This window comes from Apteryx rowi, unplaced genomic scaffold (genome assembly GCF_003343035.1).
Source record: "Apteryx rowi isolate R43461 unplaced genomic scaffold, aptRow1 scaffold_34, whole genome shotgun sequence".
Lineage (NCBI taxonomy): Eukaryota > Metazoa > Chordata > Aves > Apterygiformes > Apterygidae > Apteryx > Apteryx rowi.
Window position 1 is genome coordinate 1,353,756 of NW_020449863.1, and position 23,094 is coordinate 1,376,849.

At 39.5% G+C, this 23,094-nt stretch overlaps 1 protein-coding gene and 1 long non-coding RNA gene across 17 annotated transcripts in view; one reads left to right on the top strand and one right to left on the bottom strand.

Annotated features, from left to right (window-relative positions):
- The first annotated feature begins 59 nt into the window (after nucleotides 1-59).
- LOC112969261 lies at nucleotides 60-10,821 on the top strand. Of its 8 annotated transcripts, none has more exons than XR_003254663.1 (6): nucleotides 60-108; nucleotides 1,115-2,334; nucleotides 4,969-5,176; nucleotides 6,278-6,342; nucleotides 8,778-8,861; nucleotides 10,161-10,821. It is a non-coding gene; the product is annotated as an uncharacterized LOC112969261 (long non-coding RNA). The 8 variants fall into 8 exon arrangements; XR_003254659.1 differs by lacking the exon at nucleotides 60-108 and adding an exon at nucleotides 7,143-7,213 and having other exon boundaries at nucleotides 115-2,334; XR_003254664.1 differs by lacking the exon at nucleotides 60-108 and adding an exon at nucleotides 7,855-7,890 and having other exon boundaries at nucleotides 115-2,334.
- MRPS10 (mitochondrial ribosomal protein S10) overlaps nucleotides 3,348-23,094 on the bottom strand; it is a 23,041-nt gene continuing 3,294 nt past the window's right edge. The window contains exons 1-9 of one of the 9 annotated variants that reach the window (XR_003254657.1): nucleotides 22,618-22,824; nucleotides 20,136-20,194; nucleotides 19,967-20,039; nucleotides 18,722-18,861; nucleotides 18,124-18,232; nucleotides 16,890-16,979; nucleotides 16,513-16,608; nucleotides 12,682-12,790; nucleotides 3,348-4,393 (exon numbers count right to left, since the gene is read on the bottom strand). Coding sequence is in view for 7 of the 9 variants with exons in the window: in XM_026072396.1 (XP_025928181.1) it covers nucleotides 16,522-16,608; nucleotides 16,890-16,979; nucleotides 18,124-18,232; nucleotides 18,722-18,861; nucleotides 19,967-20,039; nucleotides 20,136-20,194; nucleotides 22,618-22,665 (606 nt within the window). In the remaining 2 variants the exon portion in view is untranslated. Of the gene's footprint in view, nucleotides 4,394-6,152; nucleotides 6,924-12,426; nucleotides 12,791-12,898; nucleotides 13,586-16,419; nucleotides 16,609-16,889; nucleotides 16,980-18,123; nucleotides 18,233-18,721; nucleotides 18,862-19,966; nucleotides 20,040-20,135; nucleotides 20,195-22,617; nucleotides 22,825-23,054 lie in introns of those variants that run through there. The other 8 variants (XR_003254656.1, XM_026072396.1, XM_026072395.1 and 5 more) reach the window with 8 other exon arrangements.

Here is a 23,094-nt window from a genome sequence, read left to right on the forward strand (position 1 = left end):
GCCGCTGCCGCGCTGCCCTCTGCCGTGCGGCAGGGCCGCGGGGCAGCAGCGCCACCGCTGCCGCCGCCGCCACCACTACTACTACTCCTCACCTACCGGCACGGCGTGGTAATCACTGCCCCCAGCAGTCCCTCGCAACCCGGGGATGATTTAACGGCTCGTAGCTCGTACTGCGTCTCCGGGGCTCTAGCCGTGGCGGGGAGGGGCGCGCCGGTCGGACCGCCGCGGCGAAGCGAGCCCTGCGGCGGCTCGTACCGCTTTCGGGGACGAGACAAATGTCCTGTGCTCCACCGCCAAACGGGGGTAACTGCTGCTGCCGGCCCTCTGGGGGCAGCGGTCCTGCGGGGATCGTCTGTACCGAGGAGCCGCCTGCAAGCGCCTGCCGAAGGCAGAACTTGCTGCTCGCACTTACTCGTCTCCAGGTCAGCCGGAAACCGCGCTGACTTTTAAATTACTGAAGGCTGCGGATCAGTATGTTCCCACCGAAATGAACATCTTAAATACACACCTGTGCTATCATTTCTCTTGCACATAAGTTCCCAGATCTTAGATTTCTTTACTAGGCCTGGGAGCAATTCCACCTACAGTTTATTCCCTTGCACTTTCTCTAAGTCTCTGCAAGACAAAAGAGCTGTAATTAAGTCCCACATTGTGTGTGGGTGTGTGCCAAGGAAATACAAAGTATAATTAGGGTGGGCAGAAGAGATTTTGAAGACCTGCTGCTTTTCTCTTTGCTCTGGCATTTAGTGCAACTTAAAGCTATTGTACATTACTAGCATAATATTTTTGCCCATACACATTGGGGTTAAGACTGGGCAAGCACAGGGCATTTGAGCAAGCCAGGATTGCCCACGGGCTCTAATTTCCGCTCTGGAAAGAGCCATTAAGAGGAGGCTCTGAGGTTTATTCATACAAAGAAAACCCTTGTAATTCTCATAGTGTTAGAGATTAATGCAACATTACTTAGATCTCTGCTTAGACCTAGAAGAAGGAGTAATCTAAACCTTATCTAAAGCAATCTGTCTAGGAGACTAAGGGAAACACTGCAAAGGGCATATACATGTACAAATTATGTGAGCTGGAGCATCTTGCACAACTGATCTCTCATCTGCAGTGTTTTTGCTAAAAGCTACGTGCTTCCTGGGAAAATCCCAACAATAAGTCTAGAGGAGGAGGAAGAAGAGGCCAAAGGGAAGTCCTTATTGCTCAAACCGCTTTAATCTAAAAGGTAAAATCAAAAGAAGCTCCAAATGGAATCACACTCTAGATACTCTCTTCTAACATCCTACTCCTGAATCTCATTGAATGCTACTGAGACAGTCAAGTTTAATCATTTAATGTGTACAAAGATCCACAGTTCCCCAGAAGCCACTTTTTAATGTTCCAAGAAAGAAACCCATTTCCTTGTTTTAAAGGAAAACATAAATTTGTGTTTATAAACATGAATTTATTACATTTATAAACATACACTTCATGTTTATAAAAACATGTTTATAGAAATCCTTTATATACCCTTGTTTCTGTTTGACTTAGCAGAAACTGCTTTAATCATTAGTGGGTAGTATATAAATAGGATTTATGATGCAGGATACTGCATTCAACTGACCCTCTTCTTCCTGCAAAATATGCAGAATAGACTTCAGTTTGTGTCTTGGAGAAAAAAGTACTAAAACTGAGTGAAAGCAAACTAATTCCAAATATGATGGAGGCATGGAATACTTTGGGGGAAAATATTTATTTAGTGGCTGGCAATTTTATCTTCTAGCTAGTCTAACTTGGCTTGAGGTCATCCATGGATTTGACTGAAGCTAGTAAGCACGTTGGCTGCAGTTTAGTTAAACAAAAGCCTCCAGGAGGAGTTAAAAGATGCAAGTTTCATGATACATCGACTTTCTTTAGCTATGAAAGAATCTTAAGTTTTTGCCCACAGTTCTTTGTCGACTTCTCTGTGTTGCTAATACCACTGTTTCTAGGTCTGCCCATTAAATAAAATTAGTAAAGTTATCTGAGCTTAACATAACCCTTTCTGGTGTGGAGCTTAATCTGGTGTGGTTTTAATGCAGATCTTCTACTGTCCTGATTTACTGTGTAGCCCCCCAATAGCTATACTGACATACGTGAGTGGTGACCAGCCATGGCCCAGCAGTGGGTATTTCCTGAGTAGGCTTCTAAAAAGGCAATACATTGTATAACGACACTGACAAAAATAACCTATTTCAGACTACTAATTTTTTTGTGGAGTTAGCAACCATGCTCTTTAAGAGGAAAAACATTGCCAGTCAATCCTACCTCTGTCAGAAGTGTGAGAAAGGAGGTTTTCTCTTCAACTAGCAGGTTTGTGTGTTGCAACAATAATTGCTTATTGACTTTTACAATGTTGGCAGTTAGGAGACAGCAGAAAAAGCGTAAATCTATGTTCAAAGCTGAACCATGGAGCTTTTGGGGGACTGAACTGGGCATTACTGTTAAGTTTGCAAGCCTGCGTATGCATATATATATTTAAAAAAAAAAAAAGGAGAGGGAAAATAGAGCTTTTACAGGAATTTGGTGGTGGTGGTAAGGATATAGGTTTGATTTCAGTGCTGTTTGTAGTCTTTCACGAATTCTGGCTATGATAATGGTTTGCACTACCAAGTTGAGTTTATTCTGTTTTTTAATGTTGCATTATTAATTAAAAATGCATTAATCTTGCACTTTTGTGATGCTCAGAATGTCAGCACTTGCTTTTGTGGTCATTTATTCACACTTAACAACACCGGGGAAGTTTTTCTAACTGCTTGCAAGATTTGGGCCTGTAGCTTAGTATCTGCTGTCCCCCATTTTTCTTCATGCTGACTTCAGTTTCAGCCTGATTATAGTCCTGGGACCGCTGCTTCCTTTCTGCTCCAACTCCTTTCTCCCTCCTCCTCCCCACAACTTGTGTGAGAAGGATCATGTTGGGGTAGGGTTTATTGCTTAGGATTAAACTGTTTCCACACTACTTAAAACTTTGTGCTGTCATTCACAACTGTGTCTTAAAAGATGTGCTTCCCAGTGTTATAGGTAAACGCGACAAATTGACAACCACTCGGGCCGGGTTGCATAAATTCCAATTTATAAAATAATTGAGCAAGTCACAAGTAAGCAAAACAGCGCTGGGTGGCCGGGGAGTCTCCTGCTCCACCAACGGCGCGCGCGATCCCCCCCTCACAGTCCCCTTATATGCCTGTAACTTCTGTGGTTGCGCCGGCTGGTGCTGGGGGGGGGTTGGGATGAGAGCTGGGGTCTTCCTCTGCGTTGTGCGTGGTGCCCTTCAGGTCGCGCGCATACATTTCACAATACAATATCGCTCTGCTGGCTCAGTACAATCATTGTGGTGATAGCCCGTACTTAGYGCCTAGTTTCATCGTAAAATCACTTCCCGAGTTGATGTAACAAATTATCACCTATCACACCAGCAGATTCATATCTCAGCTTCTGGTTGATCAGGTGCAGGTGACAAAATAGCACTGACCTTAATACCGCATGGGACTGAAGAACATGTAGGCACTAGGTGTAGTAGTAATCCTTTTGTTAAATTAGATCAGTCTTCCTCAGAGAATGTGTAGCAACATCAAAAAGTATTTTTTTCACTTCTCTGACTTACAGGCTGGATGCGACAGATTTTTCCTAAGCCAGTCAACCGAATGAGGATGTAATTAAAGTCTTTTCTGTTTGGTAGCAGGGCCCGTGAGTAACAAATTAACCTCTGCAATCTGTGAAAGCCTATCTTCCATGTTAGACAAGCGCAGGTGTGTTAACAGACAAGCTCGGTAATGCGCTTCCCCTCCTAGCAGGGTCAGACACTCYTTAGTTTCACGTTTCAGCGTCGTGACATCCGCAGTGCCCGTGGCAGCGCTGTGTTTTACTCCTCGAGTGCCACGGGAGTGCGAAGATCACAACCCAGGGGCAATGGCAGCGCTGCTAGCGGTCGACGGGCCCCAGCCGCCCCCCCACCTTTGTCCCAGATTCGTTTTGTCAGTGGCGAGAGCTCTACACGAGGGGCGAGCCGCGACCGCAGCACCGCTCGCGGCCGCAGGCGGCAGGGCAGGGCGGCGCGCGCTGCATCGGGACGCGCCCTGCGGCCGTTGGGGCGCGTTTCCACACGCTAGCACCGCCCCCTCCTTCGCCAGCGCGAGCGCGACCGTTACCCGCTCCGCGGCCCCCGCGCCGGTGGGCGGGGCTCGGCCGCGCGCCATCTTGAGCGGCGCCGGGGTCCCCGGGCCTCAGCCCTCCCCTCCCGGGAGGCTCCGTTGCAGCTTGGGCCTGCTCCCTSCTGTAGCGGAGATGGGAGACGAGTCCTGGCTTCACTTTACAGTCTGAACAAGCACTTGGGGGAAAGGGGYCTCTCCACAGCTTTTCCCATAACTCTGTTCTAAATGAAATGCAATTGCTCTCGTGAATTACAAATTTTAAGCTGAATAAACGGCTAAGGAACTTGCATTGCATTTACAAAGAAATGAAATCATGTAATTTATATTGATGCTTTTAGTTGCTAGAATAACGGATAACCAGCAATTTTCCTGTTACAATTTCCTACTCATGAGTGTCTACTATTGCATATGTGTTTGTTTCAGGCATTAATATTGGGACAGAAAACTAGGGAAAAAGCTTGAATCTGTTCTGCCTTAATTCTGTCAGCAGCCATGCTGTTAGGTCCCATCAGCAGCAGGCTGCTGCTGCTACCTGTACAGCTTCCCCACTGTGCTTTTATCAGTGTGTCTTCCAGGGATGCACGGTTTATAAAAGCTCCTTCTGTTGTTTCAGAGACCTGTGCTAATCTAAACATAACTCATTTCRCTTTGTGAGCTTACTGTCTTCATTCTTTTGTCTCATTTCATTTCAGCATYCACTTGTGTCATTTTCCTCTTCCCTAGTTCCCTACTTTTGCCTCTTCTCCTTGTGGGAGGCCATTTTTTTTCATTTGAGTGTATATTTTCCTATTTTCAGAGAGGACCTGCTGATCTGTGTGTTAGAGATTGGAAGCAGCRACCAGGGAAACTGCTCCGGCTGAAAGAATTGTCCCCTGCAGACTTGCAGGGAGTTGGCTYGGAGAGAAGGGTCGCACCATCAAAACAGTGATGATCTCTTCTCATAAGCAAAACCAAGCAAGGCCCACTGCTATTTCCAGACTATGCATTTTATCTGAAAAATGAAGGTAATGCAATAGGTGCAGGCTTAATGAGTTGTCTCATAGCACAGCAATGGTCTGTGGAAGAGCTGAGGGTAGATTTCAAGAACCTCCATTCCCAGTCTGTCTCAATCCTGCACTGATCTCTCTGCACCAACTATTCCCTTCACAGCTGCCTCTGACAGAAAACATGAAGTGCTGGGTGGGAAGGGAGCCCTAAGAGAAAGTGTAAAAACTAGACAGAGGGAATGAATATGTTCCTGTGGGCACTGAAGCCTTGGGAGCTCCAGCAGCCAAAACAGAAAGGGATGGGGGAAGTCTCAGAGATGTTTAGCAGAAAGACTGATTGCAGGGAAATAGATGAGGATCTTTTGTCCTGCTCAGCCTTTTAACTATCCTGATTCTCAGCCTGGTAAGTACTACAGGACATTCCAGGGGTTATGGACTGCCTTTTAAGTCCTGTTTCACAATGCCTTTCTATTTTAAAAAGGCGTAAGTTATATGAAGTTCTTTACCCTTTTTTTTGTGTATGACGCAAATTTCAAAATTATTGGAAATTTAGCACTGGTGGTCCTGTACTTCCTCAGAAAGATATTATTAAACTACTGTATTAAGGAGCTAATCTGTATGCATTTCTGTATATGATTGCAAAACTATGTTTAATACAATCTTCTGGCACCGAGAAAGTGACCTATAATGAATCAATTTTACAAAGTTTTTCAATGCAAGTAGACTACTGGTTATTACCTTTTTATAGAAAAAAAAAGTTCATATAGATAGGCTTACAGTGAATGCTACAAAGCAATAAGAAGACTTTTTAAAGTTAGTTACAAATTGGTAAACGTCAACCCAAAAAATTAAGCACAAAATGTCACTGGTAATCTGATAAAATGTATGTAAAAACTGTTAATGTATTGAATAAAGATTTAAACTTCATCTTAAAAAAAACAGTCCATAGAAAACATAATATTGAGTTAAAATAAAATAGTACAGAATGATGAAACAATAAAAAGAGGGAAAGTTCTTGTTAATTATTTTGTTTTCTAAGAATTAAAAGAAACTCCTTTATTTTACTCTTTCTCTGTCAGTAACCCCAAATGATGTTTTTATGTTGCTGTGTCTCTGCAGTTTACCAATAGGCAGATATTTCTTGAATGAACTTGCATGATTTTAACTGAGTCGTTCTTACAAAGGTAAGTCGATGGGTTTTTTTGGCATATGTTACGGTATTAAGTTCTACCCTGTTACTTCAGTTGAATCTGGAAAAAATACACCACCAAGTATCTTTGCAGCCATGGTGTGGGAAAAATGAGACTACATCCTGACCCCAGAGGTGGAAGAGGGCTGCCACCTTTTCTTTCCCCAGCACCTGTGAAAGGAGAGATCCTTACACACCTCCACCACACAGGCTAGTTTGAAGAACATTGAATGTTCCCAAAACAGTGGTGTTGTGCTTGTGGGTATCAGAACACTTCATCAAATACCACAGCCTCTTCTAAATGGAATCAGTTTCTCTCTGAGATGTACTGTATTGCTATGAGGAGAGAAATGATATTGTATGACGGGATTTGTATGTGTGGATATGGACTTCTGCCACTGCCATTAACACCAGGATCACTGGGTTTTAGAGGTAGATCACCTCTCCATTGAGGAAAGGGAATGCTGCCAAGAAGTCATTTTCCATCCTTGAGAGTGGGGGTGGAATATTTCTTTGATCTTTAAAAAAACTGTTTGAAACCTAAGAAGTTGCAGTAGAGTAAACGCTTCTTTGCTTCTGAAAAAAAAAAAAAAATCAAAGGACATGCTTTACATAAACATTTCAGATTCCATGGTAGTATTTCTAACTGCTGTGGAARCCTTTTAAGTATGCATAAGATTGCTAAAAACCTAAGTAAGTTAAATCCAAACTGTAATACAATGCTGTGACTTTTGTTATTTTAAAGCTATTTTCTTGGGGACAGGGAGGAACAATTATAGTTTTATCCTTTTACAGAGCTTTCAAATGGACTGGGGGCAGCACCCTCTTCGTCACCTGGATGGGACCAGAATGGCCTGGATTGCCAGGTGGCAGAGGCTGTTCTTTAAATTGTSCAGCATAATTGTAGTATTTCTTGTTATCTTATGATGATTTGAAATAGCTGGACTATGAACTGTCTATAAAACATTAAAGATAGCAAAGAATAATGACTGAACTTTTGACATCCAGTATCTTCCAACAGCTGTTGTGTACCAGCTGACAAAAGCCATATAGTAGAAACAAAATGTGACTCCCTGCACTTTTTTTGAAGCATATCCTTTTTAAGTCTAATCTTTATGAATGCCAACTCCCGCACACTAAACTTACCTAGGAAAGTGTGTTACAACACGTCAAGCCTTCATTTAAAAGACAGAACTCCACCAATTTTGAAAATGTGTGCAATTTCCTTTTTATAGATAGGAGTTTTGTTCCAATAATGTCTTGTGTGCATATACATTTGTGAAATGAAGGTTTTGAAGTCACTTACAGACTTGATAACAGAAAATGCAGCCAACTGCTTCATATTTGGAAAGAATATAAATGTATAACATTTAAGTGTTACCTGATACACTAATGCAGTTGTAAAAAAGAAGTCTGTGAATGTTCAGCTTGAAAAGCATATATGTTCATAAAGGAACAATTTAAAAAGTTTGAACTGTTTTAATTTTAGGATAATTTTTCTTTATAGAGTTTGACTTCATTGTTTAAACACCCATCGGTGTAAGTAAGTAACTTATCTAAGAAAGTGTGTAACTTAGCACTTGCTTAGTACACCCAGTGGATGCATATACTTTATCTATAGCATAACATAAAGATAAAATGTTGATTACTTCAGACTGTGCTAACACAGAGCAAAGTTAAAAATCGTAACTGTTTCTCCTGTTAAACTTAATGGATCGGTGTACAATCACCCTGGCATCTGATTTAACTTTGTTGATGTGGAAAAAGTAGATTTAAAGTAGTCGAACATGTAATTTTGTGTTGTTTGTTGCTGTTGGATTGATAGCTGTAATTGTAACCTTTCAAAACAGTACTGTTTAACTTCAAGGATGATCGCAGACTGTAAATTATTTTAATTCTTACATGTTGTGTTCTTTTGTGCCGATGGCTGAAAAGTCTTTTTAGCAGTTTGGTGCATGTGAGTTTTTAACCTAAGCAATGCCTATTTGGGGTACAAAGCCTGCAAGCAAAATACAGTATCTAAAGAAAGCAATAAATTGAGGTATGGGAGAGCAAAAATAGGTGGGTATTTCCCACTTTACACCTGGCTTCCAACAAAACTTTGACAGAACAAAGTTATTGAAGTACAGTATTATTAATAAAGGCAAAAATCTCCCTAGTTCATAGTAATTCTGACTTTCAACATATTAACATATATTAAGTTCTGCTGCTTAAATTTCATATTCATTTTGAGAAACCAAATATTTTATATTTAATGTTCACTGTTATATTGTTTACAGAGATATTAAACAAATTTTGCTATGAAGTTTGTACATGTTTTTATTTTATAAAATATATATATATTTGTTAAATACACAGCTAATTAACACTTATGAAACTGACAGTTTTTTTGGTATGATGAAAGAATGATGCTATTATTATCTTCCAAAGGGTAACACTGTCATCCTTGGAAGCCAATTGGAGATGGTATGCTGACCTAACCTACTAAAGAACATAGAGCACAGCTAATTTAAGGTAAGAAAATTTTAAATGCTTTTTATTGCTTTTTTTCCAGCATTAATGATCAAGAAAGAGTTATTCAGACAAATATCTTTCTTATGTATGCAAATTACTTGTTTGTTTGTTTATTCTTAAGCAAAACTAATTTAGCCAAGAATAGAACTGCTGGGTGCTTTTATCTTCATTATCTCTTCTCAAATAGCCATATTTATCCTGATGTTCTTATTTTGCTGGTAGAAACTAAGTTTAGAAACAGCTTTGTTCACTTTTGGCACTGTGACCTATATTTTGAGTTTCTGGAATATGTGATATTGGGTAATTGAGTGGTAGGGCTGAAAACCAAGCTGCAAGTTCTTTTGAGCTCAAGAAGCAAAAGGCTGGTGTGTTTACTGACACTGTAATTCCTTTCACTGTGGTTACTATGATGTATTATTAATGTAAAAACATTAAAATGAACTTAGTTTTCTTTAAAGTACTACCAAACTTATTTATAGACTGAAAAAATACAGAATACGGRGAAAAAGATAGCAGAAAACTTGCATGTCAAGTGTAATGTCTTTAAAAATTTTAGCCCATATTTTGAAAAAATAAAAGCATTTTAGTGAGCTCCAAGGTATGATAACCGCATAAGATGCCTGAATCCTTGTGTTGTCTACAGCAATGTTAGCTTAAAAAAACCCAACACATTTAAATAGAGGCATATATATAATACAGTAGTTAGCTTAACTGACAGCTTTGCAGAACTGTGTATTTCTGCTTATGTGCAAGAAATGGGAAACTGAAAGCTAAGAAAGGGAATGAGGATGTAGCCCCAAACCTTCTGCAGACATGCAGAAAAATGGGATATATGTTCTTTTTCGATGTTTCAAAGTAGGTCTGCAATATGTCCATATTCAATTTGTTGGAAGTATTCTGGAGAAGGTACTTAATGCCAGGTTTTCCAGCCCTAGATACTTTGCAGTGGAATAGGTTACTAAACGTTTGCTTTTGAAAAAGAAGTAGAGGTACATGCTTGAATGAGAAGCTAGAGAAAAGAGGAAAAATATCTGTATGACTTTATCTGCTTTTCTTTGAGTGCAAATGTGAGAGGAGAATTCATCAGTTGAAAACTGACCCTGTTTAAAATACTAGAATTCATTTTCCTGCCACATGATCATTGAACTAATCTCAGAATATACTGAACTAATTACATGATTTTTTTTTTTTTTTTTTACATTCCCTCTTGGATCATATAGAATGACTGTTTTGGTCTGAAACTTTTATTGCATATTATTTTTGATGGCAGACTAAACTTTCTCCTTTTTAATTTCTTAGGAGCATTACCACCCTGGGCTGAAGGGGCTATAGCCAGTTCTAGATGTCTGAAGTTTCCATGTATGTTTGGAATCTTGATGGTGTTACTCAGTTATGATATACTGTGTCTCCATGATGTACATATTTTAATTCGCTCTGAGCAAAAGGCCAGACTTCTGTACTCTAGTAGCTTAGGGGAAAAGCTGTATGTTTCAGGAAATAGTATCAAAAACTCCTATTCATACCAAAGCAAGAGAAGAGTTAATGTTTATGTGGCAGGAAGGAATGAAAGAAAAAGTGTGAAAATGTGTGATGATAATGTGCTTGATATGTGAAAGAACTTGTATCAGCAGATGTGATAGACTGATTGCATGCTTTTTGATCTTATCAAGTGGCATTTTAGTTGACTAGACAAAAGAAAATGTGTAATTCTTATAAGTCATGTTTCTTACAATTCAACATATAGTTTTTTCAAAGAAAGGTGCTTTTTACTATGAGAACTAGGAAGGTCAGATTGAATAGTGAGACAGTAAACTTCTTTTTCAGACGGAAGCAAAAAACAAAGTCCTGTAATGCTGTCATCTTACCTGTACAAAACTATGTAGGAAAACATTATAGAAGAAAATCTTTGCACTCACTGAATGCACTGACCTGAGTCAATAAATAAATTGTATTAAAAATTTTTATGATTTTTGATATTTTTACTGTAAATGAAATACCTCTGTATACTCTACACCTCAACTGGCCCACTTACTTTAAGATATAGGTGTCACATGGGCATACAGAGGTAAACATCTCCTGGTGCATTGATATGTCAGATGCTCAGAGGATCTGTAGTTTACTAATTTATCATGGTTGGCTTATGCTTGACTGTCAGAAGTGTAACTTCCACTTTTCATCACACAAATGGACAAGGCTGGAGATACATATATATTATTTTTGTGAAGGCTGGAAGAAAGTAGACATTTTCTTGTGTATTAAAAGAGAATCACTAATGCTGCACTACCTGGGAGACTAAAGTACTAATTAACTGATCCAGCAATYATAAAACATACTTTTTAAAAGGGTATTTTATGTGAGTGCTTTTGTGTGTTACGTGAGTGTATCTTTGTGGAAAATAGCTAATACTGACACTTTAAAAAAAAAAAAACCCTCTTCTGTTGAAGATAACAGAACTGAGGTGCATGGAAAAGATGAAAGTAACAAAGAGTAGGTAAAAAAAAGCATGTGACTTAATCAGGTGGAAAATTTACTTAAAATCTGGCTTTTGAGTCTTACTACTAACAGTAACAATAATTTGTTTCTCAGAGTTGGTACAACTGTTCACTTTTTCCAGACCATATTGAAATCTTTAGTTAGAGAAGCCGAGGTCCTTAAATGTCTACATTAAGACTCCAAGTAAAGCTGTCTAGTTCCTATAATTCCTATCAATGTGTTTGCAGAGTAAATCCTCCAYGACCTGTAGACTCTCCGTTCAGCTCTGTGAAGCATGGGTGGAAACAAAACATCTCTGAAATGCACTGGGATTACTGGACTTGAGAAGTCAGGCAAACTGCTGAGATGGAATCTTTAGGCTGAAGTGTTTAAATAGGAGCAAGAAATCTCCTAAATTTTCATGTTAGAAAAGATATTTTTAAAAGCCAGTTGTCGTGTTTTTGTGGCTGCCAAAATGAGGAAACTAGAGGATGGGTGGCACTTCCTAGTTATGCTTGCTAGGAAAATCCATGATCAGGATGTAAGGTTCTATTCCCAAATTTCCAATCTTAAGTGACAAATACTAGACTACATCTGTTTTAGTGCAGTTTGATCTAAGACAATAGCATATTTAGAGCAGTTTTAGCAATAACTTTGCAAAGAGTAGAGCTTTCTCATGTCACAACTTCCTAGGTAAATGACTTTCCCTTCGACTTGCTTTAGTATCTCTGGTTCTCCCTGGAGTAAGAGATACATGGTAATTCATTTTCTTGCACATGAAGAGCAGTGACTGACAGGAGATGCTTCCAAAGCAAGAAGCTTTAATATAGCCATATTCAAGCTAACATATTGTAAGTAAGTAGCGCTGGTGGTATGATTGAGGCCAACTGTTAAACAGCGAAATTGAAGTAACATTCCAGGTATGACTGATGACCCCTGGGATGTATAACAAAGGGAAAAATATGGTCTAGAGCACTTCTGTGAAGTGCTAAGAATAAATTCACACTGCATCCTTAAAAAAACAAGGTGCATAAGCCCCGATATCACAATACCTTCCTCAGTCCTACAGAAATATTTCTTTTTTTTTGGGGGGGGGGGGGGGGGTCCACTGAAAGATACAGGCATGTGGTAAATGAACCCTGGGCACCTTGGAAATGCAGGGTAGTTTGGACAGTTTTTAAAAAAATCTTTAATCTGTAAGAGGATTCTACCACAACTGTCTCTGAGAGCCTTTCGTACAATTTTGAAAAGGCTAAATGGCTCAGAGAAAAATAATAGAAGTAAATGCTCTGGATCTGGTTTTAGATTGTTCTTTCTTATGCTTTCTATTTCATTTCAAATGACTTACAAAATACTCCTGCAGTTACTTCAGTGGATGTCATCCTAAYGTCACAGTGGAATGGAAGTCTCTCCACACGTACACAGTGTTTTCCATATGTTGTTTTGCATCCATAAACCTGAAAATATGTAATAGCTAACTGTTTATAAGAATATTTACTTATAAATGTTGGTCTGGCTTTCTTTTTTTATTTTTTGTTTTTGTTTTTTTGACACCCAAACTAGGCTGGCAGCTGTTAGTGAGGAAGTATCTGTTTAAGGAAAGCCACCTTCAGCTTACTGGCAGTCACCAAGGATTCTGAAGACTGAATGGACTTGACTATTTGGCTGTCTTCGGTGCTAATACTTAGTACAACTGCTATTTCGATTGAGACAGTCTTACCACTGATAGAATGCAAAAGTTCTCTAACATATCTGGCAATTGTTAACTTAACTTTTAATCTTTAATTGATACATTTATTAGTTTTGCTACCACTGTGCAAGTTTCCTTAAGAGCTTTATATTGGCATCTATTTTCTATGACTCTTGAAAGTTTTTCCCATGCAAGATCCATGCAAGCTTGAAGATGGTCATAAAGCAGTAAGAACAGTATATACTCCCCCAAAACAAACAACCCCCCCCCCCAAATCACAGCTGTGGGTTTTGTCTGTTAATGCAAATAGTTTGTCTGTCTTAGCCTTTAAACTAAGGGTGGGGGGGGAACAAAATATTTGCTTATAGGGTAACTGTCTGTGGACAATCCATCATTCTTGAGTATTTTTAGTTCTTTTGTTTAGAACTTGCTTTATAAGTGCTCAGTGAGCTTATTCCAGCAGGCTGAAATTCAATACAGTTATGTGAAAAGGGTAGAAGGAACTTGATTTGATTTCAGTCTAGAGGTGTCTATACTTGAATTCCACAAAGCATGGGGAAACCTGAATTGAGAGGAGGAAGGGAAAGGTTTATTAAGTTCAAGGTTTATTGTTGCCTAAGTTTATAAATAGTAAAACTCCATCTATGAAGACAGAGTAAAAAGCATTAGCTTAACCAAACATTTTAAAATCTGGACCCCTGAATGAAGTTATATATTTGTTTGTTAATGTAGAAGTCAAGGGATTGGAGACTAATGAAATATTAGCCAGGGGTGAGAGCAGCAGGATTAAGAATCTGTGCCCTAATTGTAGGATGAGACTGTGGGCTGCTGCTTATTGAGAGTCAAGCTGAGCTACTGAATGTTAGTCAGTCTTTTCACTTCATCTTTCCTTTTAAAAAAGGCCAGTAGTATTGAACTGATGCTAAGGAGTTTAGTTCAGTTCTATGTCTGAAAAGCTCTCCCTTTCTTCCTAAAGTGGAACTGCTAGTCACACATACAGTGATACTGACAGTGGTTTGCCTCTTTTAGATTCAAATCAGTGTTCTAGGAAGGTCGGAATGTTTTTTTTCTGATGCACAAGAAATCCTGCTTGGCCTAGCTTGCTATTACTTCAGGGCATAAAATTGGTGATACCAGAGATTTCGCTGTATGAACGCAAATGTGGATACTTAAGATTTATGACCATCTGGCTGGGTATTGTTTAAGTTTTGGGAGACTAGCCCATAAGAACACAATACAGCACATTCAAATACTGATACTTATAAATGCTACAAAACATGGCATTTTTATTAACTTTCTCTAAAAGCCAACTAAAATTTTTCTAGTTGAAAATGAGATGAGATGGTCAGTAGGTAGAAAGACAACTTGAGAAAAGACCTAAAGCAATGATTGGAGTGTTGTTCTTGGTACTGACTAAAGAAGGTGTCAGAAAGCAAAACTGGAGAAACATATGTGGTAAAAGAATTGGAAAAATAACTAGAARAATGGAAAGAGCTACCAAAAAATAATTTATCCAAAGTTAAGTCAGAAGCTATGTTACTGGATGAAAAAGGTGACTGGAGTGTATTGCACAGTTATGGAGTTATGCAAACTCACAGTTGGAGGTAAAGAAAAAGAGATGCCACAATGCCTTAGGAAGCCCCTAAGCATGGACAGGAGTGTTGCTTACATGGGTTAGTATTTTCTGCAGCTGTCACCTAAGTCTAATCCTGTTTAGGTCTGATAACTAAAACTCTCAGTCAGCTTAATGGCCATGGTGACTGGCCATTTAGCCAGAAACCGTAGGCTGAGAATAGAGTGCCAAAGACAATAAAAGACAATGCCTTAACTTTACCATGTATCAAACTGAGGTGTGAAAAGATTCAGTCACTATTGAGTACAGTCAGATTTCTTTTGGAGACTCTGTACAGCTTGAACTTGACAGGTGGCTTATGCAAAACTGAAACATGAAAAATTTGGAAAAAAAAATGCAGACTTGAAAGAGACCATCCCTTTGAAGCACTAGCTTTAACCAGGTCAGCTCACAGTTTTTTCCTTAGATGTTATATAATGCCTGATGTGACTTTAAWAAATGCTAGCATGATTGAATACTGGAAATGAGGGAGAGGAGGAGTAGCTTGAAATTAAGGAAAGCAAACACTCTGAAGTGATGATGAGACAGTATCTTCCCATAAGGGGTTTCATCAAACTTCCTTTTTCTTCTGAGGCACATTGTGGAAGAGCCACAGAAGGCTTCCTTTCTATCCTGAGTGGTCCAAGCTAATATTAACTATCTTGAAATACCCCTTCTAAAATAGCCTTGGGGCTAGAAAATGCAGCTGATCTTCAGAACAGAAGCTTGGTTTCTTGTCTTTCAGCTATTTCCCACTAAGACTGTCCATTTTGTCTGACAGTAACACTGGGTTTCTTCTGTGACTGTTAAGAGGCTCTCGAGTGCTGTTGATAAGTATGATCTAGCCTAACCCCGTTTTTGTTGTCTTGTCCTGTGACTCAGTTGTGTATTCCTTCCGTAAATTCTTTTAACACCAGTCAAGGCCACTCCCTTAAAACTGACCGGTATTATTGGTCTGAGGCAGATTCTGGCAGTTGTGTCCTTCCTGTTAACTTAGTAAAAGTGATTAATCCAATCTGAAGGTAAACTCCTTGATGGCTCTGCTCTCAGTATTTCCTTTGATTCACTGTGAACTAAGCTTCAAATTAACTGAGCACTCTTTTGCTACTGTAYACATTTTTCCCCTCTAAGCATAATTAGTGTCCAGCTAGAAAGGATTTATAGAATAACCAAACCAGCCAAGTTTAGAAGGCGGCTATGCCTTTCCCTGTAGTATAATAAAACATTTCTTATTCTGTTTGTCCTCTCCACAATGACACTTTATAGTATCCATTTGCTTTGTAGCATTGTTCTGCAAGCACATCATTAAAATAAGGGATTTAATCTTGTGGAAGTCTCAGCTTTGTACTGCAGTCACTGTATTATTCTGCTGGCAAACAATAAGACTGGAAAGGAGGTTATTGGAACTGCAGGAGCCTGCAAAAGTCCGAATATACCACAGTGTTCTGAAAGATTGTGTTTGCTGACTTACTACAAGTTAATATGTAAGCTGTATGTATACCTGGGGTTCAGTTATTTCAAGGGAGCTATAGCAGACAATGTCTAACAAACTAGCATCCATAACATTAAACATTTCACAAACATGAGTTGGATTTTGTAGGATATTTCAGAATTCAAACACACACRCACATGTGTTTGAAAGTTTTTAACTTTTTACAAACATATCAGATGATCAAAATTCTTGATAACAGGGTGCTGTTAAACTTCTTGACTTCATAACTGCTTGGTCTGTATGTGCTGAAGCTATGATCAAGAATAACTGGGTAAAGCAAGAGTTTATACGATTACTTTATAAAAGAGAAATTTATTTAACAGTAGCATCTCAGTAAATTAGACTGATAGAAGCAAGTAATTCCAGCACTAATGGAGCCAAGTACCTGCTGAGTTCATGACTTGACTTGAGTTTCTTCTACTTCAGGTAGTGTATCCCAAACTGGTTTCTGAATGTGCTCAGGTATTGTCTCTATCTTAGTCTAAAAGTAAAGCAAGAAAGAAAAATATCTATTACACCAACCATTTAACATCTAACTACGTGGTTTTATTTTTTCTGTTTTGAGATATTTCTAATTAAAAATGCCACCTAGTGGCACTTTCAAGCAATACAGCCTCTTTATCCTCTTTAATACTTGGAAAATGGTCCTTATGGACTACACACATTTTCTCTACTGACTTTCCAAAGACTTCAGTAATTGTTAGTACTTCCATCAAGACTTGATCTATTAACAACAGTTAATAATGCAAGATGGAAACTTACCTTTTTTACTTCCATGGCAACCCCTTCAGGTAAGTTTCGTTGAACATACTCCAAATACACAGCAGCGGTACTGCCTGTTAAATGTTTTAACTAAAACAGAAATAATGTTTTTTTAATGAACTACTATTTTTAACACTTCAAACAGAATAGAAAAAAAAAAAGAGACTTTGCTCTAGCTTCTCTAATTCTTGCTATGGGATCAAAGATCTTACAGGAGGGCAGCTTCCGTAACATTACCGAGGCAGTCAAGCTGTATGCAACTCTTACACAAATATAAAGTAGCTATTTCATACCACAGAATTGTACATTCTGTCTGTGATCACATGCATCGACTACGATGGAAGTGGTGGATCATAAAAGGCTGCAGATACCAGATCAAATTAATTACAGGTTATGCAAGAATTAGCAGCTGTTGTATACTCTCAAAATAAGAGCTTATTATAGGTCCTGCAACTCCAGTTCACTTGTGTTCTTGATTTTCTAGTTTGTCCTGGATGGCAAAAGTTATGTAGGTCAGAATTAATAAACTTATGGTCTGTGAGCAGCTATTTGTACTGCAATAATGTCTGGGGACCCAAGGCAAAGTCCCATTTTGCTAAGCACTGTGCAAATGTATTGTAGGAGACCCAGAGGCCCCAAAATGCTTGCAGTAAACCTTTCTTTTAAGAAAGTCAGCCACAGCTGTGTTCTAAACCATACATGCRTTTTTGTCACCAGCCCCAGAGCCAGTGGTTTGTATATGGTTCCTTCCCTGTATTTCCTCCATGCAATTTTTAATTTGCCACAAGATGTTGCATATGGCTAAAGTATGTTCAAAAATGTCAGACAAAACTCATGGAAGACAGAACCCTCAGTGACTGGTAAAGACAATGATTTAGCTGCATCTTCTTCCTGGGAAAGCTCCTATCCCACTGGATACCAAAAGCATAAAACATACAAAGATAACTCTAAAATCTACCCTATTTCTTAATCATTCCCTATCCAGCTTACAAGATGGTGGTCAGAATCAGCCTTTTGGTCCAAAAAAATTTTTCTATATAGGCTGTACAGTCAGAATAACTTGTGTTATATTTCATGTACCTAGGTCAACTGTTTTCTACTATTCCCACCATTCTTATCCCTAACCCGATTAAGTGATAACAGAAAGTTTGTGTTCACTCCTGAATTATTCAACATATATTAATGTCTTTGAATTATGCATCTACAACATGCTTTTTCCCCCCACACACCTTACCTCTAAACAGATGTAATGTGTTCTCATTTCATACTGAACTCTGTGCTTCTTGTAAATGTGTACAGATTTTAAAAGTGTGAACCGTTCTATCTTTTTTGGAGGTCTATGTCTGAAAAAGGACAAAAAGAAAACTTCATAATATTTTATAGAAAGGATACAAATATAAGTTATCTGAAAGATTATGCTAACATGCCTGTTCTTATTTGACATTTAGGAGACACACAAGACAGTATTAAGCATTGGTACAGCTCAGTATTAACCCACRTGTGCATGGTTAATACTCTGGTATTAACTAGCATTAGTTCAGAGAAACCAGAGTACTGACAGCTCTAATTAGAGGACTGTCAATATCCTTAAGCATAGTTAAAAGGCACTTTTATTGTGACAGTACTGAGTGTATAACTGCTGCTGCYTTCTGATCACTGCACTGTCATCTAATAAGCGTTAGATTTATAATCTGAGAAGAAATGCTGTCAGATTGCACCTGCTTTTTCTAGAGGAAAAAAGAAAAGATATAGTTGTAGGCACAGAACTAGAATTACAGCAGATGATATAAGAAGCAGCTGCTACCACATTGTTCCAGAGATCAACTACTTACACTTTTTCAATAGAGATGCCAAGTTCTTTGGCTGCAAGCACTGCAAAATACTCATAGCTGTCCAACACAGTTTTATCATGGCCTTTAACTAAAAGCGATAATCTCTTGTACAGTGTTTCTGGCTCATCTGAAATAGATACCTGTGTTTTGTAAGAAAAGACAAAAGTTACCACTCTGTGTTTTCCTTAACTAATGCATGCACTGCACTACACATTTTCTTAGCCTGTGTGCCCCATTTGTAAAAGACGAAGAAAAAAACCCAAAAACCCACACCACACACACTGTTTAGCTGCTCATTTTAAATTACTTTTAGTAGGCTGACAATATTACATTGATTGACAGTTAGTTTGATCAGAAAAAGCAAAGGTGTGAACTGGTCCCTAACTTTTGGACATTCAGGTAACGTTTCTTGATCAGGAAAGGCAAGAAGACTCCAGATAAATGTAAGAGCAAAGACAAGAAAAGCAATTTCCTAAGCCAGTTGTAAGGCTACCTAAACACAGAAAGTTTCCCTAGGCATATTATCCTTTCTGTTTGTCCAGGTGGAACTTTATGACTTTTAGTTAGAGCTTTGATTTCTGATGGCCTGCGGTCAGTGTTCATCTAGAAAGCCCTGATATGTGTAGGAAGCACTGAATTTCACACAGGTTTACTCCCAGACACTACAGTGCAATAAATTCAGTAGGTACCACACACATCAGAAAGGCTGGGTATGGACTGCAGGTCTAATACTGTCTGTAGGATTCGGCTTGCTCATATGTATTGTACAACAGATTTAACAGGTGTTTCTGAAGTCCAGGTCAAAATCAAAGCACTCGGTTTCTAATGGCAAGATGTCCACCACATACCTTCATGAGCTTTCCACCTCACAAGCCCTGGGCKCCCAGCTTCCAAGCCAGAGGCAAAGGCCCTGGGTTGGCAAGGTTACTGCAAGCACTCAGTGTGGCCAAAAAGCTTATATTTCATAGAGTTACAGCTACATAGGAAAGTAACTGTCTAAGAGGCAGAGTCCAAAGCAAAAGCAGTAGWGCATTCCCAGATCTGCTTCTTTGTAGCAAACTGTAAGCTATAGAAATCTTGCTGAAGAAAAGATCTCAGTTATCAATAATCTAAACTGCTTCTTTCTCTAATGCAAATTATGACAGAACTTTAAAAAGCTGAAATAGAGGAATTTAAGTTTTTCTGTACAYCCTCTTTATTATTAAGACCATATGAAAAATACAGTCCTATGAAACACTTACTTACCAAAGGATTAGTCCTAYGCTCCTGAGTATCAGCGTGGATTCCAGCCAGCCGTACTCCCATGAAGTCATTGTTTCTAGACAAGCAGGAAAGTATAAAATCAGCATTAAAGCTGGATTTTTTACGGAACATGGGGGGAGAAGTGGAAAGAAGAAGGACCTTTTATACTTACGGAAGAAAACATTGTCTTCCCATAATTCTGCTTGCATAATTGACAGGAAAAGCTGACCCCTGTATAAAATAAATTGTCAGCTAGCTTTTTTCCAAACTGGAAACTAGCCAGTTAATACAGGGTTATTAAAAGTTACTTTTATGCACATCAGAGTGGAACACATTCCTAGGCATTTGTTTGCCAGACTAAAAAGTCTGCTCTATCAGAAAACAAAGGAAAACAGGAACACAGAAGTCTACTTTAATACACAACAGGACCTGGAAAAAAAGAACATATTATGGGAACAATATAATAGTATGCACCTATTAGGCATGCACCTGAGTAGCAATCACAAAGCAATTTTATTAGCAGAATAGTGTATTTTGTGTGGCATCAGATACCACTTCTGCATATGGTAACATTTTCTCCTTAGCTCCTCTTTCAAAGTACAGTAAAGTCTATTAGCTCTGTCAATAGTCAGGACTGACAAGAACTTGCTGTTGTAAAAGCTACCGAAAAGAGTATTCTATAAATGCAAAAATGCAACCACTGTAACTTCCCATTCTTTCTTCATGAAGATGTTCTTTGTGATTTTGAGCRTTTGTTCTTTTGAAGAGAACATTTAAATAGAAATAGCTCTAAGAAGTAAATGAACTATACTGAAAGAATTACATTTTTCCTGTGTTAAAAAAGGAATCCAACTGTTAATCAAGAAGCAGCACTGCCCTCTCTCATCCTAGAAAACCTCTCACTTCTGAATGTTATGTGGCTTCCAGCCTCTCTCTGATAATTCACAACTTGGCAAAGTTACAGGCTACTAGAGGTTAAAAAAAAGAAAAAAGAAAAAAAAAGAAATCAGAACTCTGACTTGCTTAAGAGAAACTCAGGGCTGCAGCAGAACATCAAAGCAAAATTAGTTAAACCTATTTATCCCATCCCTTGTTACTCTGACTTAACAGGTGCTGCAGGCAAAGTTTTCAGAAAGACAACAACTATGCTTTTCCTTCCCCCCACACCACCTATGTAGGTGACTGTGTCAAGACATCAGAAGTCAGCCAGAATTAGCACTTTTCCAGGTAAACTTAATTTAGTTGCTCGTGGATATGCATAACTATGTCTAACTGCATGACTCCATTAGGCCTCCAGCCCTCTCCAGTATGCATTATATATTAATTATAGATCAGCAGTGAATAAAGCTGTTTTCTTAAGTAATTCTGCCTCATTCACTATTTATTCTATAAGTTCTCTATCAAATAAGGCAGGTGACTGTAGGAAGAGGAAGGACAGTTTCCTGGCTACAAAGCTGGCTGTTAGTTGAAGAGCACAGCTGACTGGGTCTCCACTTAGGCCTTTAAAATCAAGATGTTCACAGATGAGCACTGGTACTACATTCCTAAGTGCATGACACAATAAGCAACTTTAGGAGAACTGAATATTTGCCACTATAGCTGAAGTACATTTCAAGATGTTTCAAAGTTCATGTTGAGAATCACTTGAGACTTAGTATCTAAGATTAAAGAGACATCTGATGAAGTTATCTTGATCTTTGCATCTCCATTCCCTGATTATGAAACCAAAATACCACCTCTGTTTCTTTCAATGGCAATATGAAGTTCACTAATATCATCACCCGACATTTTTTCAGAGTACGGATATGCCTATGAGCGTAAGAACTTTTCATTCAGTGCAGGGTTTAAATTCGGTGCAAGTATGTGGCACTGAACCATACAGCAGATGGCAAATGTAAGAATATTGACTCGGTAGTCATCAGGTAAGTAGAATGCTGCTGGAGTGAGAGGAAGGAAAAATTGTAACTAAAAGCTGTACCAGTGTTTTTGCTCTGTGCGTTATGCAGTCTCAGTTACTTATTCTATTACTTCTAATTGCTTGACCTTGCAATATAGATATATTATTTGCAGATAAAGATATATACGGTCATACCATATATATACAGTCATGTGCTTTTGAATACATAAATTACAGTCTTTATAACGTAAAAAGGTGAAAAAACACAATATAATGAAATGGTGGAGTCCTACAACATGTACTAAACTCTGTAGTCTTTACATTATTGGAATCATGCACATTATTCCCAGCACATACAGACTTCTTTTGCTACTAATTGCGCAGATGTGCACTGAATCAAAGGTTTCTGTAAAATAGGATTAAAGATGTTCTATGGAAATTTTGACAAAGTTGTGTGCTGAGCTCTGCAAGTTACAAAGGCAGCATTCAGAACTATTAAAATATTTTTGACTGCTTCTTTTATTCTCTGACTTAAATACTTGATGCACTCTTGACAACGGCCACCAGGGAAGGTGGCCAAGCAAACAAGCCGCAGCACAGCACAACTCGGCTCCCTGCCTGAACCAATGCCTCGCACAAAACAACGTCGCTCCTCTCCTCACGCCAAATAGCCTCCGTTTTCCCCGTTTGAGAGCTCCTCGTGCACGCAGAGACGAGGGATGCTTGGAAGGTGAGCAGCCCCCAGCACAGCACGTACACAGAGAAAGGGAGGTAAAGCGAAACTCGACAGGGAGCCCCCAAACATCGATTTTCTCTCAAGTTGAGAAAACGCAACTGCTCCTCAGAACTCAACGGCAGCAGAAAACATCAGCGTCTCAAGCCCCCAAAGTTTCCCTTTTCGGTTTTTCAGGCTATCGGAGAAAACGCCAAGACTAGAAACAGGCTCGGCCCGAGCCCGCAGCCCCGGCTCTCCCGCCCCTCGCCCTCCCACGCAGCCGGAGCAGCCGCGCGGGACCGGAGCTGCCCAGAGGTGCCGTTGGCAACCACCGCCCGCGGGACGGCGRGCAAAGACGCGGCCGCCTGCCACAGGCCGGCGCGCCCGCCGCTCACGGGCCTCCCGCAGCCCCGGGGGCACCGAGCGGCCCGCTCCGGCCGCGGGCGCCGTCCCCCAAGCCCTCCCGCCGCACCCCTCACCTGCCAGAGCCGCAGCCACATGCACCCCGCCGCCATCTTG